This window comes from Alternaria atra, assembly GCF_907166805.1.
Source record: "Alternaria atra isolate CS162 genome assembly, contig: 35, whole genome shotgun sequence".
In the NCBI taxonomy this organism is placed as follows: domain Eukaryota; kingdom Fungi; phylum Ascomycota; class Dothideomycetes; order Pleosporales; family Pleosporaceae; genus Alternaria; species Alternaria atra.
The window spans coordinates 1,202,610-1,222,288 of record NW_025091334.1 but is presented as its reverse complement, the minus strand read 5'-3'; the positions used below and the strand labels follow the sequence as shown (position 1 = coordinate 1,222,288).

Genomic DNA, 19,679 nt, shown 5'->3' with positions numbered 1-19,679 from the left:
ATTCCATCTGATACAGGTCCGAGCTAGGATGTGTCAAACATGCCACCAACTAGATCCCAGCTGTCAGTGTTTCGAATCAACCATCTCCACACTACGCAGCATCTCGGAAGCTGAACAACCTTCTAGAAGGGAAAGAGAAATTACTCAAAGTACTGTTTCGTGCATCAAAAGGAAATGGCGACGCGGGTCCGGTACGCGTGTGATGCTGGGGCTGAGCCTGTAGCCCATGTTGGATGTGTGGTGACTCTGGGTATGTAAAGAGCAGTCGTCAACAGCATGTACGCAAGAGATAGAGTTCCATCTTTCTTGATATCGATAAACATCGTATTCACAGTCTTTTCCTATTCGACATGCCGTCATTCGCTTTCTGGAAGAGCACCAAAGCCGACCCCTCAAACGCACCGCTGCTTACCGAAGGTGTAACAACGGAAAAACCTAGTACCTTCATTCCTTTGGTACCCAAGAACCTTGACCTGAATCCAGACGGCGAAGATTCCGGTGTTTTCCTTTTCGACGACGAAGCCCAGCCACTACGATCGCCACAACTTGACCAAGTATCGGAGGCTGAGCCGCTCGTAACATCTCCATCTGTTCTCGAAGAAGAAAGTTTGATTCGAGGGTCTGAGCAGGAAGTTCAAGTCCCAGTTAAGAATTACTCGAAGAAGTTAGTTTCCGTCGACAACAATGATCCACCAGCGCCACCACCCAAATCGTCACCATTGAGCCAGCCTCAATGTACTGCTACAAAGGTCGAGCCGTACATCGCCATCGAAGACGAGCCGGAAATATTCCAGCCGGCTCAAGACACTGCTCTACAGCAATCGGAGCCTGTACCTGCCTCTCTTAAGCAACCCATCAACCAAGAGACGCCCCTGAAACGACCAGTATGGTCCGCAACGGACACAACCACGACTCAATCCCGCGACCGAGACTCTGGTGTGTACGTCTCAGATGACGATAGTCTACCACCACAATCGCGGCCCACATCCCTTGCTCTAGGCGATTTCAACCAGCGATCAAGAAACGCATCCGTCTCTTCAAAGCATCCCGCTTTAACATCGACTTCTTCACCTCGACAACGTACAGACTCAATCGCACGTCTGAAGCGACCTGCAGAGCTGAACCTAGGAGCAAACCCGGTATCCGATTCGTCGAAGCCAAGGTCCGAGCTCGAAAAGCGTTACGATTTGATTCGTAATTCGAAGACACAATCGAAGGCTGCTTTGCGATCCCCCACAACACTACTACAAGAGCGGCTCAACATGCCGACGAAGAGGGAAAGGGTTGGAGAAGAGAAGACGCGCGTGTTCACACCACCACGGCAGACGACAAATGGCTGCTGGTTGCCAGGTCCGGGCGCGCAGGTGGATGCTTTCACCAGCACATCAGTTCGTGCACGAACGGAAGCCGGAGGTCGGCCAGCGTGGTGGTGCAAGGTCGACAAGCTCGTTGTCTTCGATGGCATTGATGACGGTAGCGATGGGAATATGAAGATACATACTCGCACAAGCAAGGGTCTTAGCATTGCACGTCGACGTGGCGACATGGAAACGATCGTCATTCCAATGGATTGCGCACACTGTCAAGAGATGCTGAACCGACATGAGTGGAAGTACGACATGCGCGTATGTAAGAGAAGTGTATGCTGGGATTGTAAAGAGAGGTGCAAATGGGAATTGACACAAGAGAAGCTTGCGTCTGAGGGAACAGCGGGCAAAGCGGATGGCAACAGATATCGCGCGGACAGTGTTTTGCAAGACGAAGAGCAAGGAGAGGAGCATATGATGCAAAAGGTTGGTATTGAGCAAGATCGACCAATGAGTCCGATTGAGGTCATGGGTGGCATTGAAGAAAGACTAAGAGAGTAAGAAGGCCGCAGCTGAGAATGTGAACAACAAAGCGGGCGGGAGGAAAGACAGGGGAAACGTAAACACCTACATCGTGAGCGGTGGGTAGGCTTTAGCAATAACCAAATATTGTGGTAGTATGCGATAGGATTCCCCAATAGATGACGCTATACATGTCAAAAGATCACCTTCAATCCAGATCCATAGCGTCATCCATATATTCGAAGGGCGTATCTTCGATCTCCATGCTAGTATACCCGTAGGTCGTAGGTTCGAAGTCTTGGCTAGTTAGACTACGACCGTTCGTAGTACCATCAGAATGCTGCTGCACTACTTCGTGAGCAAGGTCACATCCACCAATGATATTGCGCAACATGTGTTCTAGCTGCAAATCTTGAAGCGATATATTTGCGCGCGCGTCGACGCTGGATACGCTTGCCTTGCTATCAGCGTCTTTCCACGCATTACGATATTCCTTTGCAATGCCTAGTTGTACGCGGACGTCCTGTAGACCCAGTGATCCTGCCAAAGGACACTTCTCGTCATCCAATGCTTCTAAAAGGTTGGCGTGGAATGCATGTGAAGCCATGGGTCGCGTTCGGTGAAGGTCGGGATTGGTCTCGTAACGTAGGGCATTGAAGTTTGTACGCGGTGCGGAGGCGGATACAGAAACACCGAATATGGCGAGGCAGTCTGTGATGTAGCGCTCTAGTAGCGTGTAGAACTCGAAGAAATCGACCTTGAACATGGATTCGGCTTGCTTCTGCGCGATGTCAGTCTCGCGGCGGTCAGGCTGTTGAGACTGATAACCACTTACACTCGACGCGCCGCTACCCATTGCGTGTTGGGACTTGTGATCGCCATTTTGCTGAGCGGCTGCCTGTACAATCTCCATCGTTCGCATGTAAGACACCATGAGCATTTCTGCCTTCCAACGGACGCGTCCTAACAATCGCGTAACTCGGCCTTTTTCCTGCTTGATCTTTTCGGCTTTTGATTGCGCTAGGCTCTCTGCAGGTGTCTTTGGTGCATACTTGGAAGTCTTCATTGTCGTCGTGATCAGCTTCGTCTGAGTCGGGGTGGAGGTGGGGATAAAGCTGCGCAAGTGAGTAGGCGTCAAGCGATTAACTACCTATCAACTGGAAAGCACTTAGGAAGAGGTAGGGTTTATGATATGAGACGCATCGGGCTTGCACGGCAGTTTCACTAGACAAGTTGGGCATCGTACGATTACAGCGTGAACATGAGCGCGGGATGTTGCGGACATTGTGAGGGAGCTGGAGTTGACGGTTTGTGTCGAGGCTTGCCGCTGAGTCATCCTCAGGTCTCCAGCACCTCCACTCTTTAGTCAATTAGGATACGTGTAAGACTTTAACGCCTACGCACGAAAACGATGCAGTATTGACATCGTCTGGGCTGCGATGCATTAGTCCACAAGTTGCTATGGGTGAGCGCGTCGCTGCATGAAATCGATGTCACACTAGTTCTGGCATGCTGCTGCTGTGCCTCAGCCATGCATTTAGTTGATATGCAAGGGGAAGGAGTGTGGTCATATGCCGGCCATACTTGATTAACACGCTTCTCCTTCCATTCCACTTCCTATATGCGACATGGCGCACGAAAGTCAGAAGCGAAAGTTTGCTAGTACCCCCAATGAAGCATTACCGACCAGTTCCAGCACGCCGCAAGCGAGCTCCCGCGGAGCTACTCGTCGAAATGCTAGGACTAGTAAGAAGAGAAAGACGAGAGAATCTATTGTAGCCGATGATGTCGATTCCGATGAAATACATTCTGCCACTATTTTCGAGACACCAAAAAGTCCCTGCGCGACTCTCGAAGGCCTCCCGGCTGAGATGCGCCTCGAGATCTATAAGCACCTAAGCGATTCACGACTTATCCATGTACGTAGATGTGTGAAGAAAAAGAACCAACCCTCGTCACAATTCACATGGACACCGTACCACGCTCGTCGGTCACAGCATGTGGATTTATGGGCATCAAGACCGAGTGCCTTTGTTGCGTGAGCGGGTACCGAAGCTCGAAGGTTTGGGGATCTAAAGGCATACATACAGTTGTGCGGACACACCTAGTGTTTCTATTACTCTCGAGATAGACAAACGTAAACACTGGCTGGTTGCTAACGTGGTAAGTCAATTCGAGTTCCCTATCACATTTCCTCTTGAGACCATTATCTGGCAGAGGCAGCTGGGGGAGCAGTATGCCGCTATTCGCATGCTCTCTCGGGAAAACAAATGTGGCGAGGTCAGAATTGAGGATGGGGCAGACGACGATGCCTATGTTAATGTTAAAACTGATGCTCCTGGGAACTTAGCGGAACCCAAGCTCAATTACAAAGCGGAATGGCGAGAGTTCTGGAATGAGGAGTATATAATGGCTATGTGGGGGGTCCGACTCTTCCTGTGACTCCAGCGATCTATCTTCGAGCGACTCAGGCTGCGAATCCTGCGATTCGTCTAGCGACAGCGGCTCCGACTCAGGAGCTGAGAAGGAGGACAAGGCAAAGAGAGCAAGAAGGCTATTCCCGTCTATGGATCCTCCTAAAAATAACAAGTGATCATTGAGATTTGTTAAAATGTTAAAAGATTGATACCAGTATTTAGAAAACGGCCATTCTTGCATTGCGTCTCATCACTTGTATTCTATTGCGGGCATCATCACGTCCAATAAAGATATGACAGTGTAAAGAGGAAAGAGAGGAAAGAGGAGAGCGAGGGAGAGCGAAAAAGAAATGAGATGATGGCTCTAAACTGGCCTATCAGAAGCCTTATAGGTGGGAAAGTTGCTACGTATATAGCCAAAGACGTCATTTTTGTGCTTATATCTGCCAGAAAGACTAGATACAAGCTCTGTTACTTCTCTCCTACATATCTCTTGCTCTCAAATATAGAAAATTAATGTCACCCCTATTGTATGTAACATACACTGGTCTGAGGGGTGTCACCTCCTCAGGCAGTACGTAAAGTCTTCTGTAAGCAGCGAAAACAGTTGGGCTCGGACTCTTAATTGTGTTGTGACTCGGATAGACCGGACGCTTTGCCAGCATCGATAATGGACGTGATGTGAGGCAGAAGAGTGACGAAGCAAGTGTTAGACATACTATCAGGTAGAAGGCAAGAGTGTAGGGTTGCACATGCGTTCTCAATCCAGAATTATATCATTTACGTGTTGTGTTGCGGCATGGTATGGCGTTGCGCAAGCGCTGTGACCACGTCTTGAACCAATTACACAATGATCGCAGTCGGTGTCGACAGAATGGTCAAGGAGCAAATGATGGATTGGCACTGCTGTCACCGGAACGACACAGTTGCTGAGGACCAGAGTCGCAAGCATCTCACTTTCCTCACATTATAGTTGTTAACGGACACAGCGACAGGGTCGAGCCTTGCAGGACATCCAATGTATAATTCGAGACAACACAATGTCTATATAATGCAACACGACTACTGAAATGCTTGCTGAGCTATCCAATCCACCACATCGCATCATCACCTCATAAAGGTATGCATATTCCATAACCCCTCGAACGCCGTGTCTACATAGCTGGCCTAGAATGTGCCAACAACTCTCTTGACCATCCTCCTCATACCCTCACCACTGATTTGCACAGCACCCTCAAGCTCGGCACTGCGCAATACCTCAAGGAACTCTTGGTTCTCCACTTGTTCGCTGGCACCTTCCCTGACTTTCTTGATGAGGTCGTTCATACGCACGCTCTGGCCAGCAGAGCCAAGCTCGTCGAGCGAGGCAAGCACCGCACGCTTGAGATCATCTTTCCTGCGGCGATCGCTGGTCGACGTGCCTTCAGTGAGAAGCGACATATCGATGAGACCTGTACGTGCATCTGTAGCTGCTTGCTTGAGCGCTGACTTGATGAGACGAACGGCTTCATGAACGTCGTCAGCCGTGACCTCCTCTGATAGGCGCATCTTGGCGTGAGCCTCTGCGAGACGGATCATAGATTCCAATTGACGTGTGGTGGCTGTAATTCTTCGTTCTTGCGAGCGAATATCAGCACCAAGACTACGCATAGCGACATATGCATCTACGAGTGCTTTCGATGCAGGCTCAGTGATCTTGGGGTGGATGTTCGAGCGCGCGTAGGAAATGTAGGCGGTCAAGAACTCGATAGGCATGACCTCATTCTTCGATGCGTTTTCAGGCGTGTCCTCAAGATACATGCCAACCAGATGGCGAGCCATGCGACGGTCGTTCTGTTCGTCAATACGATCCAGAACAAGGTAAACAAGGTCGAAACGTGAGAGCAGTGTAGGTGGGAGGTCGATATTCTGGGGGACAGGGAGGTTGACGTTGTACTTGGAACCGATAGGGTTGGCAGATGCCAGAATCGAAGTACGAGCGTTGAGGGTGGTGATGATACCAGCTTTGGCGATAGAAACGGTCTGCTGCTCCATAACTTCGTGGAGAACGGATCGCGTTGCTTCCGACATCTTATCGAACTCGTCGATGCAACACACACCGCCGTCGGACAACACCAACGCACCAGACTCAAGCACCAGCTGTCGTGTCTCAGGATCGCGGGTGACGTATGCAGTCAAACCAACAGCAGAGGAACCCTTTCCAGACGTGTACACACCGCGCGGCGCGATCCTGTGCACGTACTGTAGGATCTGAGATTTAGCCGTGGATGGGTCACCACACAATAGGACGTTGATGTCGCCACGGTATTTTGGACTCCCACCCTTCTCGAATTGCTTATTGGTACCACCAAAGAGCTGGAGTAGGATGCCCTTCTTGACATCGTCCATTTCGTATATGCTGGGTGCAAGCGAGCGAGAGAGGAGTTCGTAGACGTCAGGGCGAGCACCGGTAGCCTTGATCTTCTCCTCTTCCTCCTCGGAGACCTTGCGGGTCTCTTCCAGGTCACCAGCTGCGTGCTCAGCAAGCTCTTCTTCGATTGTCGATACGTCGATACCAAGTCGTTTCTTATCGACTTTCTGGATGTGAAGCGCATCAACGTATGTCTTGAAGATATTCTTTACCGATCGCTGACGCGGGTTGATGCGGACTTGGTTACATTTGAAGATACCAGTAATCTCAACACGGTCACCAGCTTTGCAAACGTCTACGAGTTCGTCGTATGCGCACAAGGACACTGAATGTGGTGTTTGGCCATCCGGCATATCATCTGGTGTCTCTTGTAGCTTGATGACCTGCTTATTCGCGAAGCCGGAGCGGTTGTGCACGATCTGCATCGAGTTCGGCGACTCGCACACAGCGCGCGGGCACTTGGTGGGCTCGGTGATCTTGCCACGGTCAATGTCGACCCTGACAGTATGATTACATACAGAGCAGCGGAAGAAGGCTAGCAAAGTTAGCAGGAGAATTTGGCGCTGTTTTGGTCAACTTACCGTCCTTCATGTCTGGGATGATGGGCGTAGTCCGGATCACCAGTCCCTTCACACTGACAAGTTTGTCCATATCCCCAGGGTTGAGCTCGCGCAGGTTAATCGTGTGATCGAGACCGAACGGCCTGACGTTGTAGGTTTTCTGGTCAACTTCGCTGACTAGATTGGGAATCTCTGCGAAAGGGACAGGAGAGGGAGCGCCAGGCGTGGGGGCATCGGAGCTCAACATGGGTGGAAGAGAGCTTGAATCGCGAGCCCTGGGTTGAGCAGCACGCTGTGCTTGTGACATTTGAGTTCGCATCTCTGCCATACGCTTCTCAGCAAGCTCGAGCATAGTGTCCTTGATCGCAACGTCCATGATGGGGATGATTTCGTTCGGGTAGGCCTGCAATTGGTGCCAAAGCTTCCTTGTCGGTGGATAAGCCTTGAGGTTGCGTGCATCCAGGTTCAAAGGCGTGACGCCGAGCTCCAGCATCATCTTCATGATATCGATGTATTCCCTAGCCATGGCCGGATGACTGTCCGGAAGACTCATGCCCTCGTTCAGTTCGCCGTCCTGAATCATGCGATACTTTCGTCGGAAGTTCATCAAAAAGTCTCTCATCGCATGTCTGGCATCTACGAGCGACACGTTGGTTCCCCAAATGACTCGTGAAGAGTTCCCACCTAAGACTTCTGCGTCTGATGTATCGGGATTGATATTGGAAAAGGTTGGCGCATCTGATGCTTCTTGCACAGGCATGCCATTTTCATCGACAAACAGCCTGCGCCGGCGATTGGTAGAGCTGGTACCGAAGACGTCTGAGTGGATATCGCTTCGTCGATTGCGAGCTGCGGATTCAGAGCCGCGTACGAAAAGGGCGCTACTGCTGCTTCCAGGAACGTTGCTTTGGGCATTGCGGGCACGGCCAGGGCTAGAGCTCGACGCATAGTGGATGGGCGATGAATCTGAGGGTTTTAGCATTGCTCGCGGTACCTGATTCCGAGTTTTCCATACCCCCAATCGTTTGTGCAGACGCTTTTGGTGTCGCACCACCATCGCTCTCATCGTCACCGTTAGCTGGCCCTGCACCGGAGGGGTTTGCAGGCGACGAGCGGAAGAAGAGCGGGGATTGTGTCGAGGTAGTCTGGAATCTTGCATTACGCGGGGTTGCTTGCGATCCACGCTGTGAAGCCTGCGAAGCCTCAGACTGCAACTGCTCATCTGGACCTGCTGGCGCTGGGCTGCTGTCGGATATCTGAGAATTTTGACCACGGGCGCTTCGTCGGGGAGTCGCCGATGCAGAAGTGCGCTCGGAGCGGCGCTTCGCTGGGGAAGACATGGTTGCGGCGCTCTATGTGGCAGCAACAGTGAATGTGTTGATGTTGTAGAGGGGTTGCTGGGGAAGGTGGGCTTGTCGCGCCTACTCCTTTCGACGTCGACGCGTGGGACGCGTTCTAGTCTAGTCTGCAAATGGACCTAAGTGGTCTTGGCATTACACTCGAAGACACAGCTTGAAGGCTGAAGGACGACTACTAATCCACTATCTTTTCGTTAAAGAATGGGAATAGATACAACGTAATCTTAGTGTAGTATCCCGATATTCAGTGGATGTATATGTAAATACGCTACAGACTAATTCCTAGTGGGGCAGCAGCTAGCCCCGCCGTGAACAAATGTTTACAAGCAGGCAACAACGAAAAGCAACACAAATCTACTCAACACTTGGATTGACACCTTGTTCGACCAGAAATACGTCTAAATCGTTCGCTAATTAAGAAAAATCTTTATCATGGCACCTCCGTCTAAACTCGCCATAGCAACTGGCGTCGTAACCCGCCTAGTTAAGGAAGAAGCAAGCTATCACAAGGAGATCCAGCAGCAAGAGGCGCGCATCAAGAAGGCCGAGACTAGCGAGGGCGATGAAAACGCTGAGTATACCTTGAGGCAAGAGGTATGTGTGACCATCATAGGAGAGATTCGATGCATGACGTCTAATTACAGCACAGCGTCAAGCCCTCCAAGAGACCAAGAACGTTCTACCTGGTATGAAGATCAAGATCGAACAGGCAGTGGAGAGATTGGAAGAGGAACTTGTAAGTTCAAGGCACACAGAGATTAATTAACTTGTACTAACGATCTGCAGGAGAGCAACAAGGAAGGCAGCAGTCAGGCATCAACAGAGGAAGTCACCAAAGCAAAAGAGGCAGTTGAGAAGGGCAAGACGGCTATGCGTGAGGCCGCTTAGATTCGTGACAACTGAAGAGATAGTTGGCGCTGCTATAAAGATGATGGAATGATACCCTGAACACCACGCTATGCAATCAAATCACCAAACAGACTGTCGTTTAGATGTAATCACGACTCGTCCATCTTGATCTCTCGACGATCTTCGCCATCATCCTCCCCGTCCTCGAGATCTTCGCCTTCTTCTAGACCGGAAGAGTCGCCATCATTGCCGTCTCCTGAGTTTGCTCCTAAGTCTACCATCTCAGTGTCATCGGCAGCACCAGACCTGGCTGGCGATGGCGCGGCACTAACTTCTCGTGATAAAGGCTTCAGGCGATCCTGTGGTGGTACCCTCAGAGACGATGAGCCTTCTCCGCTCTGACTAGCATGCCCTGGTGTCATGCCACCGTCTGGCCTCGGTGTACCAGCATGGCTAACATCGCCCCTCGAAGTGCTGCCCTCGCCCTCGCCATCCTCGTCACCATGCTTCATCATGCCCTCTTTGCGCTCAGCCTCCTCCTTCTCATCCTTGATCATGCGCAACATGCCGCGTGCCTCCTCCTCGATTCGACCGAATTGCGTGCGTCGCTCGCTCCAGGTATTCTTCGCTGATTGCACTTCGTTTCTGAGTTCTTCTATCTCCTGGTCTAGCTTCTCGTGGGCGTGTGCTTGCTCGTCCCGCGGCTTCAGCATCTTGCTGCTAGTGATCTTCTCTGTGAGCTCGTCATACGTCTTACGCACGGCGAGCGTCTCTCTTGTCTCGACCAGTCTGACGCGCAGATCTTCTATGGTCTTGCGCACGTGCTCCTGTTTTGCCTCAATGGCCGTCTTCTCAACGGCATAGCGTTCACGCTCAGTGTGGTTGCTATTCGTAGTGAACTCGGAACGCAATATCGCAAAGTCCAGTAGCGACAGCTCGTTCAGGATGTCTTTCCGCCATATCTCGATGTTGTGCGCTTGTTGTTCGCGCTCGACAATGACTGCCGCTGCTTCCTCTTCTGCGGCAGAGGCATCTGGGGGCGGAGAAGGGAGTTGTCTGGGGCGCGCGTCCTCGAAGAAGTCTGGCCTGAGTATGCGACCGGCGGTGTTTGTGTATGGGCGAGCTTCGACAGCGAGTAGGCGGGATACATTGTGAAGCGCATCTGTTGAGATTAGTACGAGCTACATAGATGCCGTGTATCAGATGGCCTACCTTCGTCTGCTTGGGACAAAAGTCCCCAGTCCTTGATCGCCATTATTTTTCTTTTAGCTGAATGGTGTAAAGAGGACGTTCGTATTGGGTACGTCGTTGTCGTTGTCAAAGTCGCGATATCGAAGTTCCGCGGGTTGATGAACGCGTGCGACAAGGGTCTCCGCTAGCGTCTAGCATCACCACCAGACGTCAGACACACATTCACGACGGTTTCCCCGTCACGTTCACGTTCGCCTTCCTTGCTTTACCTTCATAGTCATCGCTTCGCATTGTTCTGGCAAGCATTATTCACACAATAATCTTCTCTTTCCGGACTAGCCTACCAAGATGCTGTTGTGAGCCCCGTGGGGTCCTCAGCCCCATTCACGGTCAACGCTGCCCTCGTTCCACCTATCCATGATTCACCACACATAACAGTCACCTTGCCATCGAATTCTCTCAGCAAACCACCCTTCTACGACCAACGATTCTTGGGACACCCCATCGTCCAACTCTCGAGTTTCGCTTCGCAATAAATTATACTCTACGCTTTTTGAATAGACACCCCCGTAATAGACCTTGCCATCACCATGCCCGTCGCAAGCCTCTTCGAGCTGGCTCGACAGCGCCTGATCAAGAACATCGACATGCTCCGAGACGTTGGCGATCTACCCTACTCCTTCCTCCAACCGGTCCTCCGATTCGTACAAAGCCCAGACCAGCTTCTCGAGCTCGAGACAAACTGCCCACAGTTACTCGGAGAGACGGGCGAGATATGGCTTCGCTTCATCAAGCGGGACATTCCGGACTGGGAGAAGAAGCCGCATGAACCGCGCGACCCCCGAAATTGGAGCAAGGTCTACCGCAAATTGAAGAAAGATGCCGAGCTGGAGAAAGAGGCCGATAAAGAGGCCCTCAAACAGCAGATGCAAGCGCTGCAGAAAGACCGCGCACAGAACAAGACATTGATCGTTGAAACCCGATTCGGATACGGCGCTGGCGCCAGTAAGATGTTCACTGGCCGTACTACCAGCAGCTGGGGCCAACCCTCGGGTGCACCTGCGAAGACAGGCAAAGCTGCTTTCGACAAGTTGAAGCGTGGCATGTTTGACCACGGACGCGAGCGCCCAAAAGCTAGCCACATACCGCAACATCTTCTAGCCCAGAGGAAGACCATCGTCAGGCAAGCACCGGCAAGGATGGTTAGGATGGCGGAGAACGAGGCTCCACGAAATATGGTAGTGTCCAAGCAAGCCTCGGCGTCCGTTACCACCAAACCCGAATCCCAGCCAACACCATCGTTATCCGCAAACCGCCCAAACATCACACAGAGGCCTGCACCACAGCAGCGCAATGCACCACCCGCTCGGACATCGTTACCACCCGGAATGTCGTTCAGCGCACCCAAACCAAGGGCGCCGAATGGACAGTCGGCGGCTGAGCCAGCTCTAAAGAGAAAGAGGCCAGAGTACAACATGTTTCACACAAAGAAAAAGAAGGTTTAAGACATCACTGAGGCTGCTGGTCGTGGCATGAGGTGCGTACAAGAGTTACGCTTGTAATAAAGCTTAATGAAATGGATCATCTGGAAGGCCCAGTGTTAGACTGATCACATTCGGTTTCCGGTTTGGATATTACCAAGCACTTATGGCGTTTTAGAGTATACATCGGTTTGCGGGGTTGGGAGTCTCATTCGGCGGCTTTGTACTTTTTTGGTATTCCCGGTTTTCTGGTCTGGGGCCATAGATTACTTCCATTTCTGTACATTTATCATCGTCTTGCATCAGTCTCTTTATATTTTTTAAGCTTTGTCAATCTGTGAGATAGTCCAGATGTGTTAAGAACAACTTTACCTGAATGGTCATCTGCAGACGTGTGGTTTTGGCACTATCATAACGTCTTGTTCGCCAAACAAGTCTTCTCTCACCTTGGAATTGACTCACACTTCTCAACGTTACTTTCTCCACCACTACCGATCTTGTACTACCATGCACAAGATAGCAGAAGCGAAAAGCCACACGGATCTGCAGGTCAGCGTCGAGCGCTCTGGCATGGATTCGTTGATTCTCAAGCAGTTCTTGTACAAGCTTGAGAACCTAGAGATTGTGCAGATCAACGTCATCAGTTTCTATTGTCTTGATCCTGAGCCCGTCGATGACGGCCTCAGATTTACGCAAGCTCGAGTTCCACGGCGACAATCATATCTAAGAGCTATCGTACCAACCGGCCGGGCCTTTTCAATGGTCTAGCTTCTCGTATATTCATCTCGACGATTTGTTCTTCTCACATAACGAGTGGACGAACTTCGTGCGCCTGCACGCCGCGACCTTGAAACAGCTATCATGCTCATTTGTGGGCTTTCCGCAGGGGAATTAGATCGAACCATTGCAGATCATATAAACAACGCTCCGGATCGAGTACCTTAGGCTCTTCAGATTGCTAGAAAAAGCACCCTACCCGCATTTGTCGATGACTGTGAGACGCTGGGGCTAAGACGACGATGGCGTCTTGCGACTGTTCAACCCAGAGCAGGTAGAACTTGCTCTTGATGTCATGCGCAGCCAGCCGAGAGCAGCGTTTATGGATTCTGGTATCAAGAGTGAGGCAGGCGTGGTATATCCCCACAGGGTTGCATCCGATGTTGGCGAAGCGGCGTTGGCAGGAGATATCGTCTATCGAGATGGCAGTTGGATGTTTGCTGAAGTATAATCAGACAGCTGAGAAGCTTTTCGGCGCTTGAGGAAATCTTGTCTACTCGGGCATTTACTTTGGGCATGTGGTCCCTGAACTTGATATGGTCGTCACTTTCAAGCGGGTTCGGAATATATTATAGGGTATGATCTCTACGCACCTCATGTCAACCATTTACGTTCATGTATATGACAACTTAGATAAACGTACCCAAGTTACTCAGTCCTAATGTAGCCCCTTCCCTTCGTCGCGCCTCATCTCCACACCCGCAAGTTCAACAGGCGGCTGCTCAACCTCCACAGGACTGTGTTTGTACGCTACCGCCCCTGGCCCTAACTCCTGAATGTGCTTTGCATGCACCTCAACTGGTGTGACATTTGCAAGCTCTGCAGAACTTAGATTCTCTCTTGAACGTCCTGAGTTCCGCTTCTTCATGACGTAGAACACAACCAGTCCAATTATTATGCCCAGCGCTATACCTCCGCCGACTGCTGCCCCCACTATTGCGCCTGTCGAGATGCCCGAGGAGGCTACGGGAGGTGGTGTCGATATCGGTGTTGGTGTCGTTGTCGGTATGGGGGTAGGCGTAGGTGTGGCAGTAGGAGAATCGCCGATGGCGCCGGCGTCGCAGAAGTCGATACTGTAGTATACGAAGGTTGAGTTGTAGCAATCGACCAGTTCTATTTCTTCTTGGAAGCCCGAGCATATATCGACTGTAGTATCGTTCATGTAGATGGTGACTATGTACATAGTTAGCATGGCCGTCCGGACTATCGTGTCTATAATTTCGCAAAGTAACATACCTGTGCATCCTGGGTCCAGTCCCACGACCTGAAAACTCCCGTACGCGCCATTACGTCTGAGATCTGTACAAGTTCCATTAGGGTAGCCATTAGGACCTTCAATGCCTCGGAGCGATTCTTGGCAGTTGTCATCTGAGAAGAGCGCTATCTGACTTTTCGCGAAAACAGACGTTGCGAATGCGATCGCAACGAAAAAGGAGAGGTTATTCATCATTGGGATGACGCGCGCTGCTTTACCCGCAAATTGCGTTTTGACGAGGCTGAAGGGACTACCAGAATACGAGGGCGCCGGATCAGCTCGTTGCTGTTATAACCCACAACTGGCGTACCGAGCTGCTAACCACTAATCATATTGGGAGACGTATCGATAATAGCTTCACGGGGCTGACCACTCTTTTCCCTGCCCCAGTATGCAGGGTGCGACATGGGGAACGAGGGCAGCGAATGGAGACGAGCATTTAGATTGCATGAAAAGCCACGCACCGGCTCTGTGGGTCCAGCGTGCGGCTGAGGTTCCGATATTACTTCCTTTTGTTAGCTGAGTTTCTGTATATCGGTGGATGTTATGTGAACGCGTATGCGACATTGCTCCCGGAAAAAAAAAAAGCTGTTATTACGATTGCATTCGCCCCAGCAGTAGGCTCATAAATGAGGGGGCCGTTCCAATACTTTTGCCTTGAGCACGAAATGAAATATTGGTTGTGGCCGCAGGATGGCTTACTGATCTTGGGTAACGGAGAGCTAGATGATTTGGGAAGATGGCGGGTACTAATTCCATGGCGAAGGATCGGGGGGCACGGAGATAGCCGTGGAGCTAAACTGACATCCATGCATCTTTCATGTCGCACTGCAGCTGGGAGTTAGCATCATCCTCGAACCCGATTTCCTATCATGTCTTCTACAACACAACCAAGGATTCTTCTTTTCGGTGCTGGCAGCGTGGGAACAGTGTATCTGTACCTGCTCAGCAAATTAGCCTCAACTACTGCGGTCTGCCGCTCGAACTACGAGATCGTAAGGAAAGACGGCTTCATCATAAATTCTTCGATTTTTGGTCAGAATCTACACTTCAAACCCAATGTAGTTCGGGACTGTGGAGAAGCGGTGTCTCAATTTTCAGACCCATTTGACTACATCATCGTCTGTAGCAAGGCTATCCCGGACACGGTACCGAAGCTCATCGCGCCTGCTGTAACACCTGGACATACGGCTATTGTGCTTATTCAGAATGGCGTCGGTATTGAAGAAGAATATTCAAAGGCATATCCAAACAATCCGATCATTAGCGCTGTCGTTTATATGCCCGCTACCCAACGGCCAGCCGGCGTCATCAAACACGGCGAAGTCGAACAACTCCAAGTCGGAGCTTATCCCTCATCCGCAACAAGTGAACATGCTAAAGCTTTTACGGAACTCATCACTGCAGCCGGCGGTACAGCAGAATTCTATGACGATGTTCAGCACAAGCGATGGTTCAAGCTACTTATCAACGCATCATGGAACCCTATGTGTGCGCTTGCCTTGAGTAAAGATACGGATATGCTTACTGCGTCGGATGAAGCGAACAGTGTTGTTCTAGCCGTGATGGTGGAGATTCGCGATATCGCAGCTGCCCACGGATACGAAATTACGATGGAGGATGTGGACCTCCAGCTTGGACGGGCGCAAGCCAGGATTCCGAAGAATGCTGGTATCGAACCTAGTATGCTCCAAGATGTTCAGTCGAATCGGAGAATTGAGGTAGAGGCCATTGTAGGCAACCTGGTCCGAATGGGTAAAGAGAAGGGTGTGGCATGTGTACGGCTGGAGATGCTCTACATTCTCACAAAGGCCTTGGATCTTCAGATCGGACGAAGAACATGAATGCAGAGTTTACGTCCTAGTGACTACTGACATAAGTAGATTTGCATCTGTTCCTCACCTTCTGGCGTGGTGATGGAGGCTCGTCAACTACCCAGTCCACCAAGTCCAGGAATACATCGTAAACGCCCCGACTCGTGGACTATCCTTCCAGTTGGTGTTCTACTCTACTCTCAAATTTTATCGAGAGTCTGATGATGTGATCCGACGAATGGCACGTCTTGTCACTGTTCCTTTCACCTCCCACGCGCCACCGTATCACGCCAAGCCCATCGTTTGTCCACTGCTCTGCACCGCAATTTGCGACTCGCTCCTGCCTTACAGTCTCACAGTGTCGCCATCTCAATAGTGACCGATAGTCTGGCACGGGCCCTGCCACAATTGTAGTCGAAATATCTCTCTGCCTATGCACAACACGACACAGCCCCTCAACACACACGCTTCGCTCGACTGCGCGCGATCACCGGCCTCAACACTTCATTTCTACATTTTCACAGCTACCAAAACATTCCCCAGAACTTACCTGCGCCTGAAACCTCTCCATGTCCCGCTTCCTGACCTCGCGCGTCGCACACTTTGTCGCCAAGATGCGCCCTGATACTATCGCTGTTCTTTGCTGCCTCCTCCTGGTGACTCTCGGGATCGGCCACTCCATCGTAACCTCTGGCGTCGTTTCCAAGGTTGTCGACCGCCTCGGCGACGTTTTTGACTCCCTATACTGGCAAGTAAACTATGCATACTGGGACTTCTGCTACGAGTATTCCAACAACGGACTTCCGACCTACCTCCGTGTCCTCGCTCTCTTCATGATCTGTGCCTTTACACCACGTGTTCTGGGTGAGTTCTTGCACTGGTTAGACCTTTTTCCGAAAGCATACCAAAAACACGCTGAAGAACTTGCCGATAAGGGAGAATCGCCTAACACGAGGAAACCTACCACACCTATCGTCGCTCCCATAGCACTGCCGCCTCCCTTGCCAGTCCCTCCCTCATACCCGCCGCCTTTTCAGTTCCCTTTCAAGAACTTCCGCGGGACCGGCGAATCATACGCTCATCCCGGTCGAAAGGGCCCGATGCAATATCCAATATTCTGACTTCCGAATTCTCGTAGAGAGGCTCATCGCGCGAAATATGAGTGGACGTCTACCAACGAGCGAATTTTAGCAGCCAATAAGTCTACAGAGGATGAGGAGGTCCACGCAGCAACTACCACATCGGAGCTAGAGGAGATTCATCACACTGCGAAGTCTGCAACGAATACCATGGAGAAGGAAGTAGTTGTCACGCCTGCTCGTAAGGCTGTTGAGCCACCTGTTCAATCTGCTGCCGCACCGACCCCAACACCACCTGCTCACACACTAGCGCCCTCTTATGGAGCCAAAATAACACCAACCTTCGTCCCTCCAGCAACAGTCTCATATCCCCAGAATCTCGAGGTAGTTCAAGCTCCTCTAGCAAACTCTTATCCCCTTCAAATCCAAACCCACGGGAACAGTGGGGCGATGCTTCCACTGAACCTTTCCTCTTCCGACGAGCACCGAAAAGCTGCTGAATCACTAGAGGCATTGCGTCTTGTGGAGGCTGAAAAATATAAGATCATTGCTGCAATGAAGCGTTTCCTGCACGCTGCCTCTAAAGACTCCGGCTATGACGCGCCCGCTACTGAAATCTTGGATCTCATGGAAGAAGCAAGCAAATATCTTCAAAAGTTCTTTCCTGAAGGACTGCTCGGTCTTGATGAAAACCAGCTTATCTGGAAAGAGTCGATCGTTCAGTTTTGGGACGAGCTTCGGCCCCATGGGCTTGAGATTTATGAGCATCCCGACAAAACGCTGCAGGTGTTCTCGCAACAGTACAAGACCATCGCCATCTGGCTGGGAATAGGACATTATCTTGGAGACCTGATGATGATCACGAAGTCTGTTGTGCCTTCAGTCCAGATCCCTGCTCAGAACCAACAGATTTTGCCGATGGCACAGATGCCTTCATCATCTACCGTGCAGCAGAATGCAGCGCCAATGATCTCCTACCCACTGCCGTCATATCAACCAAAGCCCCAACAACATCTACCACAACCTACCCCATTGAGTACGCAAGCTCCGCCAGCACCCGAGATGCAGACACAGTCCATCCCCTCCACATTCACTGCCACCATCCAGGCTCCCTTAGACCCTGTAGCGCAAACGCCACAGAGTACATCGACTACCTTCGCGCCTATTCAACAACAATCTTTTCAACAGCCGCAAGCTACCCAAGGTGCACCAGGCCCACTCGACTTCAATAGCTATAAGTGGTGCCAGAATTCAGATGAGGAGCTCCTTGAACTGACCTGTGAGTCATTTCGGTGGCCTGATGCTGTCGACGGCCAAACCAAAATATGGTCATATTCCTCCATGGGTGGTCTCAAGTTGCCCGAGCAGCTTCCGAAATTTGTCACCGGGTACTACTTAAAGTCAGAGCTTGACAAAGTAGCCCTCGAATTCCGACGAGCGGCTGTCATATTCCGATTACAAGCCATCGACTGTGAACGTCCCGACGAGGACGACCTGCCTATGATGCCACTACTCGCAGAAGTTGAAGAGATGGTTCGCAGGGCTGGGATCATGATGATTCAATGCAAAGAGAAGATTGAGTGGGATGATGGCGACGAATTTTATAATTCCGCTTTCTTCTTCCATTACCATGTTAGGGGGGATCGAGCCATCCGAAAGAAGCTGTACGAAGGATACGGAGGCTCAACAAGCAACCCAAACATAGGCCGAGATGAATGGGATCCGCTAAGGCAGGCGTGGAAAGTGATCATAGCGGAGTGCCTCGCTGAGTAGTTACTTCACCAGGTTTGTACAAATCTTCACCAACTTATGGTACTTTCTGCTAACATCTTCACAGCCTTTGATTCCCTCCTCGTTACGTTGTGTCGATTGCTTCTTTCAACACAAATGTTGGCTGTATGCTTCAACACCTGTGCTCGTTTCACAGTTGCGTCTCTGGTGTTTTTGGCGAAGATACCCGAGGCGTACTCACAGTACGACCTCGTTTCTAGCGTTCATTTGCTTAGCAGTCGACGTTGGGTTAGCGCATTCGCACCCGCCTTTGTATCAATAGAAAGGGTTCAATGTCACATCATTGGAGCTAGTAATTTCTTGTGAAATCTTGCATTAGAATCACTCCCTAGCTAAGTATTCGAAACAAAAGTAGTTGTACATGTATCCAAGCAACCCAGGCACGATCGTCTCTTGATATCATCCATTACTCGCGCCATGTTGGATGAGAAGCAATGAGAAGCACTTAGTAGGGCTTGTTGGCGGCGGCGGTAGTGGTGCCGGCAGTGGGGTTGACGTCGGAGCAGATAAGGGCCTGGCCGAGAATGGGGATGAGGCAGCACTTGGCCTGCTGGCCCTCAGCAGCGCATCCGTCGATGAACGCGTTGATGCTGGTTGGGGTAGTAGAAGCTAAGGTAATGTTAGCGATCTCATTGTCGGAAAGATGGAAGGTGGGAGGTCATACGAGGAGCGCAGTCCAAGTTGGCGAGGTTCAGGACGTCGGTAGCACAGCAGACGGGGTTGCCGGAAGAGCAGAGACCAACCTGGCGCTCGTCGAGGGGAGCGGCGAAGGCGGCGGTGGCGGCGAAAGCCAAAACAGCGGTGATGGTGAACTGCATTTTGAAGGTTGGGTTTGTTGGTTCTTGAGAAAGAAGAAGGTGTTGGTTTA

The 19,679-nt window shown here is 51.0% G+C and overlaps 12 protein-coding genes across 12 annotated transcripts; 7 read left to right on the top strand and 5 right to left on the bottom strand.

Moving 5' to 3' along the window:
• Positions 1–350: 350 nt before the first annotated feature.
• ALTATR162_LOCUS11314 (uncharacterized protein) lies at positions 351–1,868 on the top strand (the record flags this gene model as incomplete). The annotated part of the gene is made up of 1 exon (XM_043318956.1): positions 351–1,868. The coding sequence occupies one exon, from the start codon at positions 351–353 to the stop codon at positions 1,866–1,868; it is 1,518 nt and encodes a 505-aa protein (XP_043174891.1).
• Positions 1,869–2,037: 169 nt separating this feature from the next.
• Positions 2,038–2,895, bottom strand: ALTATR162_LOCUS11313 (uncharacterized protein; the record flags this gene model as incomplete). Its single annotated transcript, XM_043318955.1, has 2 exons — positions 2,038–2,610; positions 2,665–2,895. 2 exons carry the CDS (start codon positions 2,893–2,895, stop codon positions 2,038–2,040), a joined length of 804 nt encoding a protein of 267 aa, XP_043174890.1.
• Positions 2,896–5,413: 2,518 nt separating this feature from the next.
• Positions 5,414–8,556, bottom strand: ALTATR162_LOCUS11312 (uncharacterized protein; the record flags this gene model as incomplete). Its single annotated transcript, XM_043318954.1, has 3 exons — positions 5,414–7,191; positions 7,238–8,182; positions 8,232–8,556. 3 exons carry the CDS (start codon positions 8,554–8,556, stop codon positions 5,414–5,416), a joined length of 3,048 nt encoding a protein of 1,015 aa, XP_043174889.1.
• A 450-nt stretch (positions 8,557–9,006) lies between these two features.
• Positions 9,007–9,462, top strand: ALTATR162_LOCUS11311 (uncharacterized protein; the record flags this gene model as incomplete). The annotated part of the gene is made up of 3 exons (XM_043318953.1): positions 9,007–9,168; positions 9,224–9,310; positions 9,361–9,462. 3 exons carry the CDS (start codon positions 9,007–9,009, stop codon positions 9,460–9,462), a joined length of 351 nt encoding a protein of 116 aa, XP_043174888.1.
• Positions 9,463–9,572: 110 nt separating this feature from the next.
• Positions 9,573–10,678, bottom strand: ALTATR162_LOCUS11310 (uncharacterized protein; the record flags this gene model as incomplete). Its single annotated transcript, XM_043318952.1, has 2 exons — positions 9,573–10,585; positions 10,636–10,678. The coding sequence occupies 2 exons, from the start codon at positions 10,676–10,678 to the stop codon at positions 9,573–9,575; spliced, it is 1,056 nt and encodes a 351-aa protein (XP_043174887.1).
• A 526-nt stretch (positions 10,679–11,204) lies between these two features.
• Positions 11,205–12,119, top strand: ALTATR162_LOCUS11309 (uncharacterized protein; the record flags this gene model as incomplete). Its single annotated transcript, XM_043318951.1, has 1 exon — positions 11,205–12,119. One exon carries the CDS (start codon positions 11,205–11,207, stop codon positions 12,117–12,119), a length of 915 nt encoding a protein of 304 aa, XP_043174886.1.
• Positions 12,120–12,602: 483 nt separating this feature from the next.
• ALTATR162_LOCUS11308 (uncharacterized protein) lies at positions 12,603–12,863 on the top strand (the record flags this gene model as incomplete). Its single annotated transcript, XM_043318950.1, has 1 exon — positions 12,603–12,863. The coding sequence occupies one exon, from the start codon at positions 12,603–12,605 to the stop codon at positions 12,861–12,863; it is 261 nt and encodes an 86-aa protein (XP_043174885.1).
• Positions 12,864–13,530: 667 nt separating this feature from the next.
• On the bottom strand, positions 13,531–14,319 carry ALTATR162_LOCUS11307 (uncharacterized protein; the record flags this gene model as incomplete). The annotated part of the gene is made up of 2 exons (XM_043318949.1): positions 13,531–14,045; positions 14,109–14,319. 2 exons carry the CDS (start codon positions 14,317–14,319, stop codon positions 13,531–13,533), a joined length of 726 nt encoding a protein of 241 aa, XP_043174884.1.
• A 680-nt stretch (positions 14,320–14,999) lies between these two features.
• On the top strand, positions 15,000–15,971 carry ALTATR162_LOCUS11306 (uncharacterized protein; the record flags this gene model as incomplete). The annotated part of the gene is made up of 1 exon (XM_043318948.1): positions 15,000–15,971. The coding sequence occupies one exon, from the start codon at positions 15,000–15,002 to the stop codon at positions 15,969–15,971; it is 972 nt and encodes a 323-aa protein (XP_043174883.1).
• Positions 15,972–16,510: 539 nt separating this feature from the next.
• On the top strand, positions 16,511–17,062 carry ALTATR162_LOCUS11305 (uncharacterized protein; the record flags this gene model as incomplete). The annotated part of the gene is made up of 1 exon (XM_043318947.1): positions 16,511–17,062. The coding sequence occupies one exon, from the start codon at positions 16,511–16,513 to the stop codon at positions 17,060–17,062; it is 552 nt and encodes a 183-aa protein (XP_043174882.1).
• A 168-nt stretch (positions 17,063–17,230) lies between these two features.
• On the top strand, positions 17,231–18,793 carry ALTATR162_LOCUS11304 (uncharacterized protein; the record flags this gene model as incomplete). Its single annotated transcript, XM_043318946.1, has 1 exon — positions 17,231–18,793. The coding sequence occupies one exon, from the start codon at positions 17,231–17,233 to the stop codon at positions 18,791–18,793; it is 1,563 nt and encodes a 520-aa protein (XP_043174881.1).
• A 463-nt stretch (positions 18,794–19,256) lies between these two features.
• Positions 19,257–19,629, bottom strand: ALTATR162_LOCUS11303 (uncharacterized protein; the record flags this gene model as incomplete). Its single annotated transcript, XM_043318945.1, has 2 exons — positions 19,257–19,420; positions 19,476–19,629. 2 exons carry the CDS (start codon positions 19,627–19,629, stop codon positions 19,257–19,259), a joined length of 318 nt encoding a protein of 105 aa, XP_043174880.1.
• Between the last annotated feature and the right edge of the window lie 50 nt (positions 19,630–19,679).